Below are 14,167 nucleotides of genomic sequence, written 5' to 3'. Positions count from 1 at the left end.
TGTGTAGTCATCCAAGTCACAGCCTCTTAACTTGTTCACCAGTATAGTGTGGGATACTGTATCGAAGGCCTTCCTGAAGTCTAAATAAACGACGTCAACCCCTACTCCTGCATCCAGGTGTTTTGTAACCTGGTCATAAAAAGAGACTAGATTAGTCAGGTATGATCTACCTGCTACGAACCCATGCTGATTTCCCCTCAGCATAATTTGTCCTACCGGGCTCTCGCAAATGTGAGCCTTGATAATTTTTTCAACGACTTTGCCTAGGATGGAGGTGAGACTGACTGGCCTATAGTTGCCAGGGTCCTCCTTCCTCCCCTTCTTGAAAATGGGGACCACATTGGCCCTTTTCCAGTCTCCGGGACCTGGTCCGTGCGCCATGAGTGTTCAAATATTCTCGCCAGTGGCTGGGGAATGACGTCAGCCAGTGCCTTCAGTACCCTCAGATGAAGCTCATCCGGGCCTCCTGATTTAAACGCATCCAGTTCCTCCAAGTGCCTGTGCACCATCTCAGGGTCTATGCTTGGTAGTCTGGTGCCCTGCTGCTGCCTCTCTACAATCCCAGTGAGAGCCTTGTCTTGCCCCTCGCTTAGGAACACTGAGGCAAAGAACTTATTGAGGAGTTCAGCCTTGTCCCCCCTGTCCATCACCAATTGCTTATGTCCATTTAGTAGAGGTCCTATTCCACCCTGGGCCTTCCTTTTACTCCCTATATATCTAAAAACAATTTTTTGTTATCCTTAACTTGGGATGCCATCCTCAGCTCCATGGTAGTTTTGGCCTGTCTAACTGCCTCCCTACAAGCGTGAGCAGAGGAGGTATACTCCGCTTTAGTAATCTCTCCCCTTTTCCACTTTTTATATGCCCCTCTTTTAGCCCGTAGACTGCTCTGGATTTCTCTGGTCAGCCAATGAATCTTTAACAATCTTGAATCAATGCGGTCTGGACAGTCAAAAACCTGGGAATGAAAAGCCCATAAATGGGGGAGACAGTGCAAATTGGTTCATGATATCATAATTAACTTTGAGAAAAAAAATGCATCAGGGACACAGAGTAGAGATTTTAAAAACAAAACTTTGGTATCAAAATCACCCCTCTTGCAACATCTACAATCATCTGCCCAGTTTGTTATTCTACATTCCTGTAAAAATCTGGCATAGCAGTCACATGAGAGCCTCAGGGCTGAATAGGCTCAGCTTGTGTACCCCTGCTGGAGTCTGGGAGGTGCTAGACTGGGCCCTCACAGCTTCGGGGTTCAGATCCCACCCTGCAGCCCATCTGCTTCTTTTTGACAGCAGCAGGCAGGCTGGGGGATGGGGTGCCTGTCCCAATGCTGGTGGGCCCAGCCAAACTACCCCTGCTTGGGTCTAGGGAAGTGCTGGACTGGGCCCATGCAGCCTTGGGGATCAAGATTCCACCCCTAGACAGCCTGCCTGCTGCTTCTTGTCAGTTACAGTACTTGGCCTAGCTGGGTGCCATAACTGACAAGGAGCAGCAGGCAGGCTGGGGGTGGCATGCAAGCCCCAAGACCACATGAATCCAGCCCAGATACCTGTGCTGGGGTCCAGAGGAATGTCAGACAAGGCCTGTGTGGCCTTGGGGCTTAGATCCACCCCTACTCCCCCCCCCAGCTAGCCTAATATTTTCTGACAGCAGCCTGAGCTTGCCACTGATAAGCAGTGGCAGGAGGACTGGGGTGGGGGGGTGAGGGGGTCCCAGCCCAAAGCTGTGTGGGCCTCACCAGGCTACTCCCTACTCCCCAGGCCTGCGCATCCTTGGTGCTCGGATCCTACCCCCCAGCCCACCTGCCACTTCGTAACAGTGGCCCAAGCTTTTTAACAGTGAACTGGCCTCCCTGATTGCTGTGCTACCAGGAGCTGGCCAGCCATGACACCACACTCCCTCCCCAACCCACCTGGCATTCCCCTGTGTATATGTGTGTGTGTGTGTGTGTGGAGGGGCTCTTGGGGGTCTGTACCTATTGGGCACCAGGGAGCCTCTCTGTAGGGGGGGATCTGGCCAGAGGCTCCCTGGCCCCGATTGTTGGCTCCATTGCCCCACCCCCCATGCCCATCTGCATGGCCAGCTGTCAGGGCAGGTGGAGGAGCTCTGGGGGGTTCTGCATGCCCAAAGCCAGTGTCAGCAGGCACCAAGGACCCTCTCCCTAAGGAGGGGGACCTGGCCAGGCCCCTACTATCCTCTGCCTTGATTGTCCCCCCTCCCCCCCCCCCCCCCCAGCCTGCATGGATGCAGGCAGCTAGCTGGCCATGTTTCCAGTCTGTCTGGTTGTCAGTGCAGGCGAGGCAATTTTGGGGCTTTTGCAAGTCATCCCGCACCATGCCATGGCTTCCCACTTTCTGTGCACAAACAGGGAGACTCTGGAGCTGCATCGGGTCCTGCTGATCACCGTGTGTGATTCTCATATGATACATCACACATGACCTGCTAAACCTTATGTGGCAGTGGGAGGCTCTAGAATGCATCTGCATGCCAACACACACTGAGCTGTCTGTTGTGCCTCTGCACCCCTGCCTGCTGAGCATCCATGACTGTGGCTCCAGATTTCTCTTGGACAGTGATGATGGAGCCATCCTGTATGCTATGAGCACCGGGGTATTCTAGAACCACCTCCACCTGTCAAGCACAGGGTGTAGGTGCACCCCATCAGCACCAACTGGTGGGAGCAGATAGTCCTTGGCACCTGGGGTGATGAGTTGTGGCTCCAGACCTTCCATATGTGATAGGACACCTCCATGGATATCATCATCCAAGTGTCCCCTGCATGAGAATGTCACTCACCAAGACATCTTCATGCAGCCAACCCTCAATCTGGAGAAGCAAGTGGCATTGCTCTCTTGAAGCTGGCCGCTCCTGGCAGTCTCTGCTACATTGCCAACCAGTTTGGTGTTGGTTTGTCCAGGGCTGGAGAGGCTGTCCAGGACGTTTGGCTGGCAAACTGCTTCATCTACCTTATCAACCTGAAGGATGTAGTAGCTGGCTTCTGATGCATGTGCTTCCCCAATTGCATAGGGGCCTTGGACAGTACCCACATCCCAACTGTCTGCTCACCCCAGGATGGCTGGGCATTCTTCAACCACAAAGGGTACATCTTGGTCATCTTGCATGGAGTTGTTGATCATCAGGGCCACTTCACCCACATCTATGCTAGCTGGGTGGGCAGACCCCACAGTGTCCGTGTCTTCCAAAACTCCCTACTCCCCAACCTGATGGAGAGTTGGCACTACACCCTCAGACTCCCTGATTGTGTCATTGGCAATGTTGTAACCCCTGATCCATCACTCGTGACTCAGCTTACCCCCTCTTGCCCTGGCTGATGAAGCCCTATGGGGATAGCTGGACCACCAGAAGGAACACTCCAACTACTGTCTAAGCAGGTTCCATATGGTGGTAGAGTGCACCTTTGGCTGCCTCAAGGTACACTGGTGTGCTCTCAGGGTGCACCTTGAAGTGGCTGAGGAGAACCTGCTGCAACTCATCGTCACCATGTGTGTCCTCCACAGCATCTGTGAGACCAGAGAGGAGGTATTCCTGGAATCCAGTTTTATTTTATACAGATAAAACTCAGCAGCTAGACCAAGACTTAAGCCCCTTGTTTAACAAGAGTCCAGAGCAAGGGGGAGTTTTCTAGGGAGTCTGCTTGGAAACTCTCTCTCACCTTCCTTCACTGTAAGCTTGCTGAGAGGAAAGATGTTTGCAGGGAAAATGGAACCCTTCAGGATTAAAGAACATCAAACAGGCCAGCTACAGAGGGAAGGTCTGCTTGGAAACAGAGGAAGGAAGTGAGAGGCAGCAGATTAGAAGACCAGAGACATGGCTGGTGGACATCACAATCCCAGAGCCACTGCCACTTTCAGCTCTTACTTTGCTTCCACCTGTGAGGTGTCTGTCCAGGCAAGAACACACACCATCAAGGCTTCCACCCAGGTCCTGGTTTGGTTCTGTGCAGATGGCAGCTTGGAGGTTTCTTCCACTGTCAGCCAGGTGGGGGAATGCCTGCAATGTGAGCAGTGCCTTCTGGTGGTGTCCCTCGGAGAGAAGACAAGAGATAGGAGGAGATAGCAATGCTCTAAAGCATCTTCTGCCATGAGGACTTCATTGATTCCATGCTGGAGAAAACCTCTAAGACTGTGGAGAAAGGACTGCGAGAGGTGGTTCTAGAAAAGGAAGAGGGCATGGACTCCCAGGAAAGTGGAAGCTAGAAGCTTGTGACTTCTGGCAGCAGAAGGAAGTCATCATCTCCACCTGCAGTGGTTTGCCTGGAGAAGATATGAAGCACTAGCAATGGAGGAGAAGGAGCTCATTCCATTGGTGGAAGAGGCCAGGCCAGGAATCTCCAAGGTGGGGAAGCATCAAGATCACTGCCATGAAGAGGAAGTGATGGGTGGTAGTGGTTGGAGACTCCCTTCTGGGAGGGTGGGTGGTGGGTGGACAGATCCATCTGCCAGGCTGACCTTTTGTCCTGTGCAGTGCACTTCAGGCATGATTTAGGTAGATTCCTAGTTATAAAAAGCAACAAAAACAGGCAAGAGGGCAGAACCCATAGATTCAGAGCACTGAGTCAGATTTAAGCACTCTAAGCAGGCCAGAGGCACAGCTTGGTAATCTGGGCATGCTCTGCACACAAGCTCTGATGTGTTCTAATTAGAACGCTCTAGTATTGCTGCATCATCATGCGTATAAGCCCCTATGGGTTTAAAAATGGCTGCTGGAGCACTTTAACTATAGCTCATTGAGTGAGCTTTAGTTAAAGCATCCTACAACCATTTTTAAATGTGTGCGGGCCTAATACATGTGACACTGCAGCATTTTAATTAGAGCAGCTCCCCAAGAGCTATCCTTGGTCTGAGCTTATATAGCCAGTGTGGCAGGGCTGTCTTCTTGAGGGATGTCCCAGCTTGATTTCCTGATTATTTCCAGGTGGGACCTGGGACTAGCTCTGTCCCCAGCTGGGCCTCTGCTTATTACAGGGACCTTTTAAAGTGTTAATCTTTTCCTAATGTGATATTATAATCTTCTCACCTGATAACCTTTCTCAGAGGGTGGTGCTAGGATATTGTGCTCTTCAAGTTCAGGTGGTTTTGCTGGCTCATCTTTAGATTTCTCCTTGGAAACTTTCTTCTCTGAGCTCTTGCTTTCTTCAGTGACTGATACTTCTTTGTTCTGTCCTTTCTTTTTACCAACTGATTTTTCTTTTTCAGCTTTTTTCTCTTCCTTTAATTGTTCTTCTTCTAATAGTCGATCATGTTCTTCCTTCCAAGCCTATTAAAATGTTAAAAAAATCAAGAAACTCAGGCCCTGTTTTCACAAGAAGGTGCTTAATATTTTGTAAATAACAGTGTATATGCAGCTTTAATTCACTTCCTTATGCAAGTGCATTATATAACCAGATACAAATTTGAAAAACACCTAAGTAACTTGAAAGACAAAGTGTGTTATTTTGGTGCAGGTAGCCATTCTGTTTCCAGCAATGTGAAAAATGAGTATGCATATGCACTATATATGTAGACTGTGCATACACAGAAAGCTATGTATTGGCAAGGCATGTGTAAGCACCCCTTATGGGTGTGCACCACAACCTTCTAGCAGGTATTAGATGGAGCAGTAGGAGTGGTCTTCCAGTTTTCAGTCCAAATAGCTGAGCGGGCTGTGGGGAAGCCAGAGACCCAGTTTCTAGGTCCCTGTCACCATGAAAGGAATTTGAGCAAGTAATTTGCTGACTTCGCAAAACACTACCTCTAAGTACTATGCCACTAGGTTAGGCATTAGCTACAGTTCTTTTTAACACTCCTATAGGATTTGGCCCCCTGGGCAACCAAGAGAGGGATATATGTGTGGCCAAGAAGAAAATAGCAATTGTATGTTCAGTGAGATGGGGCCTAAGTATCTTTATCCCCAGTGATGGGCAGGAACTTCCCCACTATATTGCACTCATTTTTCAGTGACAATTAAATGCAAGGGGCAGTGGCTCAGCTTTGAAAGGAGTGCTAGAAAGGCAGCTGGATTATGCCTGACTTCTGATGGTTAGCACAGTGCACTAGGATGTCATAAAGATGCAGTTTCAAACTTCCTATGGGCAAGGGATGTATAGCAACTGTGTCTTTGACTTCCTGGGCAAGTGCCCTACTCACTTAGCTATTAGGGCTAAAATAAGGTACAAATATTGTCATTCTCCTTCATTTTATTTCAAGGTACATTTGCATATAGTCACATACACATGCAGGGTTATGCATCTGGGAAACAGAATTCCTAGCTGCATGTAAGTGCCAAAATACCACTTCTATAACTAAAAACTGTTACTTAGATGACCAAAGGGATACAATTCCACCCAGAGTTATTTGGGCTGCTAAGCCTTATGCACCTAAGCAACTTAGACAATTTTCAAAAGTTTGCTTACATTCTCTAATAAGATAAAACATATTTTTACCACAGGACTTTGCCTCATCCTTATCATATACTGTTGGATTATTTCTGCTTTGTCCCCTAAATGTGATATAGCACAACAAGTGCGGTATAAAAACATGTATAAAAATGGTTTGTGAAACCAGAAGGAAAGAGCAGCTGAGGAGCAGAACTCTGTTGCCCTTTAATAAAGGTACTCATTTAGAAAGTAGGAGTCCTAGGGTTCCTGTACACATTATGGGGTTTAATCCTTGTTAAATTAAATAGGTTTCTAAAATTTAAACTTGTTTATTTTGGAGCATTGTGTCAGTGTTTGCACATACTAGACTTTTGATTGAATTAAGCCCAGTGTGCAATTCCCTGTAAATTCCAGCAAGGGCAGCCACATGTAAACCAGTAAGTAATACACCAGTAATCCACCCCCTCCTCAGTCCCTGAACCACTCCTCCCCTGGGGAGCCTCATGCTAACCCCCACTTACTGCCTCCCCTGCCAAGCCATGGTGACTTAAAATACGTTATAGTAGGCGTTTGACTTTTAGTGTATAATTTGGATGTTTCTGGTTCTAAGATGGCAACTCTCCCCTCCCAAAAGAAGTATTTCTGGGGGACAAGGGGATGGACTTCTGGTTATCAAGGTCAGGGGTTAGAGGTGGGACTTCTGGTCCTAAAATGGCAACCAGGGGGCATGGCACCTGTTAAGGGGTGGGGCTAACTATGCAGCCCTGAACAGCTGATCAAACCTTGTTAAGTGGCCCTCCACCTGAAATAATTGCCTGCCCCTGGAATAGGCATATCCGAGAAGTATTTACTCAGAAAATAGTATAGTTGTTGGGTGTGCCTCCTCCTTCTCGAGTTACTGACCTTTGAAAGCAGCAGCTTGCCAGAAAACAGGCCTGACCTGCAATAATCCTGTTTTGAAACAAACATTTCCCTAGAAAAGAGCCTTGCTCTGTAGTACCCCAGAGGAAAAAGTTGCCTGGCAAGAACCCTGGATTGAAAGCCAGGTGTCCCCAGAAAAAAAAAAAAAAGTTGCCCTGCAAGAACTCTGGCTTACTGTTGCTGGAAATCCAGCTGTTCCCAGAAAAAAAAAAAGTTGCCCTGCAACAGCCCTGGCTTACCCTGGCTGGAAAGCCAGCTCTTTCTAGACAGGAGCCTGGGCCTGCAAGAATCCTGGATTGAAACCAATCTCTCCCCTAGAAAAAAACAACAAAAAAACAGTTTTCTTGCAAGAACCTTGGCTTGAAAGCCAGCTATCCCCAGAAAAACAAAAGTTGCCTTGCAAGAACCCTGCCTTGAAAGTCATGTCTCTCCAGCAAAAAAAACATTGCCCTGCAAGAACCCTGGCTTACCCTGGCTGGAAAACCAGTTTTCCCCAGAAAAAACAGTTGCCCTGCAAGAACCCTGGCTTGAAAGTCATCTCTCCCCAGACAGGAACCTAGGCCTGCAAGAATCCTGGTTTGAAACCAACCTCTCTCCAGAAAAAAATAGTTACCTTGCAAGAACCCTGGTGTACTCTGGCTGGAAAGCCAGCTCTCCCCAGGAAAAAAAAAGTTGCCCTGCAAGAATCCTGGTTTGAAACCAACCCCTCCCCAGAAAAAAAGAAGTTGACCTGCAAGAACCCTGGCTTGAAAGCCCCCTCTCCCCAGAAAAGAGCCTTCCCATGCACTAGGCAAGGTTTGAATTGGATGCGTGATGGACAGTGCTATGTCTCAATAGATACAATTAACACCTCTCAAAGGGGTGCCCACTGGGGACACAATGCCCTTGATTCAGTGGCACAGTGAGGCTAGGGGAACTTAGGTCTGTAGGAAGAGCAGCCAGGCACAGGTATAGACACAAGTAGATGTGATCATCATTGGAACATTATCAATGGACAATAGGGGCAATTTGGACCAGGCTAAGCCTATCACCATTGCTTTGTTTGTAAAGGGTACTTGATCACATTGTCCTGACTGCCAGTTCTGAGACACAGTTGACACCTTCACAATTATGAGTACGTGGAATTTTCAAAAGGGTTTGTTCAAGACATATTTATATAACAGCCTCACAAAGTTTGCAAGCAACTTTTCATGATTCAGTTGTTGTCAGAATACCTTGGTCTTGACAACATCTTGTCCACGAACAGCTTCTCTGATGTCTCAGAAAACCAAGTCCAGCAGTATGCAGGCAACAAATCAGGAGGCTAATACATCCATTAATTGGGTCCCCAACTGGACCCGGGAAGAACTGAAGGACGTGGTTGACATTTGGTCGGAGGAAAAGATCATAGAACAGCTTAAAAGTAGGAGGAATAAGTTGGTGTATTCAACTGCCGAAGAAATGAAGGTGCGAGGGTCCAACCAGGACTAAACACAGTGCCAGAGCAAGATCAAGGCCCTGTGATGTATGTTTCATTGGGGCAAGGATGAGATCTCCTGTTCTGTGGTAGGGCACACAATTGCTCCTTTCCACAACCAGCTGTCTGTCATTCTCTCCAAGGCTTTCTGTCTCCAGTCGTTCAGGACTGATGTTGTCCTGGAAAGCACACAGTGTCCTGAGACAGAAACCATGACCACGTTGGAGCACTGAGGAGACTGCTCCATGGTGCTGGATGAGAGGGACACCCAAGAAGAGGTGACCCTGATCGTGACCCCAATCTCTCCTATTCTATGGAGCAGCACAGATGAGGAGGAGGAGAAGGAGGAAACCACTTCAGATGTGATTTCTGTTCCTGAGACCCAAAGAATGGTTTTTGTTCCTGGGACACAAGAGGATGTGTGACCAGGATCTTTTAAGTATTGGGGAATGGGCATTATATTAATTTAGGCCACTCTGGCAGGCACTGTTTCAGTACATCTGGTTTGGATGTGTTGCGGGGTTAGTGCATGTAGTGCTGGAAGTGGGTCACTGTCCTCTTGTGGAGGTGGGTGAAGAATATTTCACCACAACACAAACTCATTGTTTTCCTTGAACTGCTTTAGCTACAATGGGCAATGTCAGCCGGGGTTGTGCCTCTGAATGGAGGACTTAGAAGTTTTGAGGCATGTGAATTTTTTCCATGTGTGCCACTCTGGTAGGTGTTTTGGTGTACGCAGGCAGTGTCGTAGCAAGGGGAGGGGTGAGCAGCGAGTTTGGGGGGGCATGGGGGTGGGGGAAGGGTGGATCCCACTGCAGCATGCACTTCTGGGCAAGCATGGGGGGAATGTGTCCCCTGGATCTGTGCCCGGGGCCTTTGCCCTGGGTGCATGGCAGCCAGCACATAAAAAAAGGCGGGGGCTGAGTGAAAGGGAAATGAAAGCAGTCAATGCCCTGCCCCCCTGAGGCACACAAGCAGTTCATTCCAGGACTGAACTGTGCTGTTCTCAATTAAGGGCTGCCAGCTGTCATGGGTCTGTTGTGTGCCTGACTGTGGGGTGACCTCTTCTGCAATCGCGAATGGGGTGACAGGGAGCTGGCATGCAGCACAAGAAACCCCCCACCCACAAAGCAGCAACTAGGGGCTGCATTCAAACTTTATTGGTATGAGTGGCACTGCCTGTGGGTTGCATGTGCAGGGGAGTTAGTGCATGCAGCACCGGAGGTGGGTCACCATCCTCTTGAATGCTTGGGGGCGGGGGAAGGAAATTTGACCACATCATGAACACTTTGCTTTCCTTTTGTTACCAGCTACCACGGCTGATGCCGAACCTCGGATGTCAGCTCGCACTGGAGTGGAGTGCTCACAAGATTATCGCTGCAGGCAGTGACACACCAGAGAGAGCATGACGGAGGCTTTGGTGGAGGTGCCACAAACCCAAGTGGCAGCCATGGATGGCTGGGGGGACGAAGTCCAGGAGGCGCTTAGGTCTGATGAGGACCAGGAGAATTGAAGTGTGGACAACACAATTGAATTCCAGAAGCAACTCCTAGACTGCCCAGGGCAGTTTCTTGACCTGGCCACAAAGTGCCATGTCGATGTGCAGATGTCACAAGACTTGATTAAGGATCTCCTGTAGTGTGTGAACAAGCACAGCATCCATAAGCAGGTACTACCTCAGAAAGGGCACAGTAGGTTCACTTGGCTTGCCCCTGTCCAGGAAGTAGCCAGGACCATTACATGTGAGCTGTTTGCCAAAATGCTGAGAGGCACATGAGTACCAGGAGGGCCAGGTGGGCACCACTGCAGTTCAGGGAGCAAGGGGAAGGTCAGCCAGGGTGGCACAGAAGGGAAAGAAGCCCAAGTAACCCCCTGCACAATACTCTGCTTCCATTACTTGTGTGTATGCTCCTTACAAATCTCTCAGGTGCAATAAAATGGCATTTTCCCCTGTCTGTCTGTCTGCCTCCTTTATTGGGAAGGAGTGAAAATGTCTGCCTCTGGGTGGGATGGGGGGTGGGAAGAAAAGAAACCCCAAGCATTTCCTGGCTAGCCTCAGACCCAGTGCACTGGTGGATGGTGTTGAAGTGGTGGAAGGGGGAAGACCAGGAATAAACTGTTAACAAGCCCCTCTAAGCTTCCCTTGCTCGGGAGAGAACTATGTGAGGGAGTTTGACCTAAGAAGGTGCTAACTGCCCTCTCTGAAATGTAAAACCTTCCTTGTGCAATCCCAGTCAGCACAAAAAGGAAAGAAACCCCATGGCTACCATGCTGCATTCAGTCAGGAGGAGGGAAAAAGAAGGGGGTGAAGGTGTTGTTCTCACCCTGGCCAGGGCAAGGCTGGGGCAGGCAGGGGGGTGGGGAGGGGGATATGAGTCTGACTGTGAGCTGAGACTATGCAGTTATGATTGGCAGCAGCACAGGGGTGCTTGGTGGCTACAGGGACTATCTGCAATCTCTGCATAGTGCCTTGACACATGGGTGACTTGTAGGGAGCCCTTGGGACCCTGTGGGTGACCCTCCTTGACATACCCATCAGTACATGTATCTTTACCTACGCCACCTTTTGGTGCTCTTCTGCAAAAAAGAATTTTCCAGGATGGTGCCAGCATGTCTGCACTAAATGATACATTTTGCACTGAAAGGGGGGTGGGGGATGACTATGCAGATTTCAGTCACCTGTTGCCATGAATCTGACTGAGAGTGACCTTCTTTGGGCAATCCCAGCCAGAACAAGGGAAAAAAATGGGGCTATGGCACTGGGTGCATTCAGTCAGGGGCAGGGCAGATCATGGGGTGAAGGTGCTGTTGTCTCCCTGGACAATGCAAGGTAGAGGCCGGCAGTGGCTGGGGGGGGAGTGGGGGGAGGGTGTTGTGAGGATGTGGGTCTGATGGTGAGCTGACCAACCTCACTGGCTTGCCCTTCAGTACCTAACCCATTTCTTACTTATACAGGGTTTTGGTGCTCTTTTGCAAAACAATTGCCAGTGTAGTGCGCAGGTTTGTTATTACCCTGAAATAGAATAGCTTTCTGATAAGCATACTGTTAGGTTTACAATAATTTAGATTATTAAGAAGTATTAGCTTTATAGCTGAATACAAGGCATGACCTGTGGCCTAGCAATGCAGCTGACCACAAGGCAGAATGATAGCTAAGCCTTTGCTTGTGTCAAATAATCATTTTAACTATATTAAGCATTTTCTGAGTTAAAAAGTGGATCTGTGTCTGTGTGCTGAAAAATTAGCTACAGCAAGAAGTAAGATAAGACAGGGAAACCATTGTTCTGGGTGCAGTGGTTGTGTCCTTGAAAAGTATCTACTACTGTGTAAGGTTTTGCTAACATATTATAATGTTACTGTTACTTAACTTTTAGCTTTTAAAAAGTGCTAGTTCAGCTTAATAGAAATATGCTGTTACAAAGATTTGAAAAGCACCGCCCAAGTATTTCTTTTTTTGTTAACCATAAAGTCTTGCCTTGTTGTAATAAGTATAAAAGATCGCCTCACCCTTTAGGGGGGGGCATTTTGCCTTTTGCTGGCTTTATGGTCTTTGCTCGAGCAAATAAACAGCTGTCTTTCTTTACCTGCGTTGTCTGTCAATCAAATTACAGCTAGACAATGAACCTTAGGGAGGTTTCTCCCACCACACCAGGATGGTGCCAACATGTCTGCACCAACTTTTTTTTCCCATCAAAATGAGGGTGGTGGGGGGTGTGAACTATTCCTGACCCACTGCAGAGCAGCCCTATAAATTGTGGGAGCAGTGGCTGAGGTACGGGTACACTGTATTGATTCGAGATGTCTGAGGCTGAGGAGAGAAGATAACAGACCACAGACAGAAAACAGCTAGCCAAGGTGTGTAAGACTAGGGAATGTGGTCCTCTGAATGTCTTGGATGATTCCAAGGAGAGTTGCCCATCAGGGGCACAACAAGACAGCACTTGAGTGCAGGCTGCAGTCCAATATGAGAGCTGCTTTCTGATGTGGAGTTGCAAGAGGGCATCACAATGTCCTCCACAACCGGTACATTTAGCCATTGGTAAGTGACATCCTGACGTGAAATGACACCTGGGTCCCAGGGTGGGGGAGGGGGGTGATGGGTGAATGCAGACAAGTGGCACGATACATGGAGGGGGTGAGGCATTGTTTACTTCAACTGACAACTAACTAGACAGGTGGGGGAATTTGATTGTTGTGCAGAAAGGTGAAGTGCAATGCAAAGCATGGAGGCTCTGCTTGCTGGTGAATACTATTTAGGGCAGGCCCTTCTTGGTGGTTTTTCCATCAACCTTCCCACACCCTGGTCTAATAATGCCCTCTCACCTCCCCCCCCCCCGCGCACACACATTCCTTCCTTCCTGTTTTCAGCTCTGATTGATACACTGCCACCACTACCACCACCAAAGAAGAAAGGCAGACCAAGTACAAAGCCTGAGAATGACTTCAGGACATGCCATCACTTCCTGCACAGTGTGGTTGAGGCACATCAATGGTAACTTGCAACGGTGCTACAATTGTCTTCCATAAAAACCATGCATGCAGGATGCATGGTAACAGCTGATAAATATCCTGGTTAGATCCTGATCTGTTACTTGGTTGGTTGCATAGTTGGGCGGGGTGGGGGGGCAGGTTTGGTGGTTTAAAGTCTGCGTGTGTGCCTGCCTGCTGCCTCTGCTTTCTGCCCCACTGGCTATGGGGTGCCCTCCCAGGTTGCAAGTAAACACTGATATATGTCAAACTGGTTAGCTCCGGTTAGGTCCCGCATGTGACACTGTCAGTTGGCTGCATGGCAGGGTGGAGGGGTGCGGTGGGCATCTACCTGCCTGATGCCTCTGCTCTCTGCTCCACTAGCCATGGGGTTCCCTCCCTGCTTGCAAGTAAAGGCTGATAAATTTTGTGGTTAGTTCCTGCTTTTCCCCCACATGTGATAAGTGTCAGTTGGTTGCACAGGGGAGGAGGGTGTGGGACGGTGGGTATTGGTATTGGTCTGTCTACTAGCCTGCCTGCCTGCTGCCCCTGCTCTCTGCCCCACTAGCCATAGGTGGGGCCATCTCTGCCTGCAAGTAAAGGTGATAAGTAAAGTACAATACAATGATAAATAACAAACAATGATAAGTAAAACAAACATTAAATTCTAAATAAGTAAAGCGATAAATACATTGGTTGAATCCTGGTTTTCCCCCACATGTAACAGTGTCCATTGGTTGCATGGGGGGGTCTGGGTTGGCAGGTGTCTGTCTGCTTGCCACCTCTGCTCTTGCTCCATGGGCCAGGGGGTGCCCTTGCTGCTTTTCTTAGCTTGTTCACTGCTCTCTGCCCCATGGCCACAGAAGTGAGAGAGGCTCCTGACTGCCTTTGAAAAGCAACCAGGAGTGGTTGGCTCACTCCTGAATGTGTCTGTAGAAAAGCAA

At 48.8% G+C, this 14,167-nt stretch overlaps 1 protein-coding gene across 1 annotated transcript in view; it reads right to left on the bottom strand.

Annotated features, from left to right (window-relative positions):
* Window positions 1-14,167, bottom strand: part of LOC102383584 (sperm-associated antigen 17-like) — a gene marked incomplete at its 3' end in the record, with an annotated part of 368,781 nt that overhangs the window by 52,784 nt on the left and 301,830 nt on the right. Inside the window, exon 22 of the mRNA XM_025193226.1 lies at window positions 5,041-5,280. Within this exon, the coding sequence (XP_025049011.1) occupies window positions 5,041-5,280 (240 nt within the window). The remainder of the gene's footprint in view (window positions 1-5,040; window positions 5,281-14,167) is intronic.

Source organism: Alligator sinensis, unplaced genomic scaffold, assembly GCF_000455745.1.
Source record: "Alligator sinensis unplaced genomic scaffold, ASM45574v1 scaffold819_1, whole genome shotgun sequence".
Taxonomy (NCBI): Eukaryota; Metazoa; Chordata; order Crocodylia; family Alligatoridae; genus Alligator; species Alligator sinensis.
Note: the sequence above shows the minus strand (reverse complement) of the source record. Positions and strands in the feature narration are given on the sequence as shown.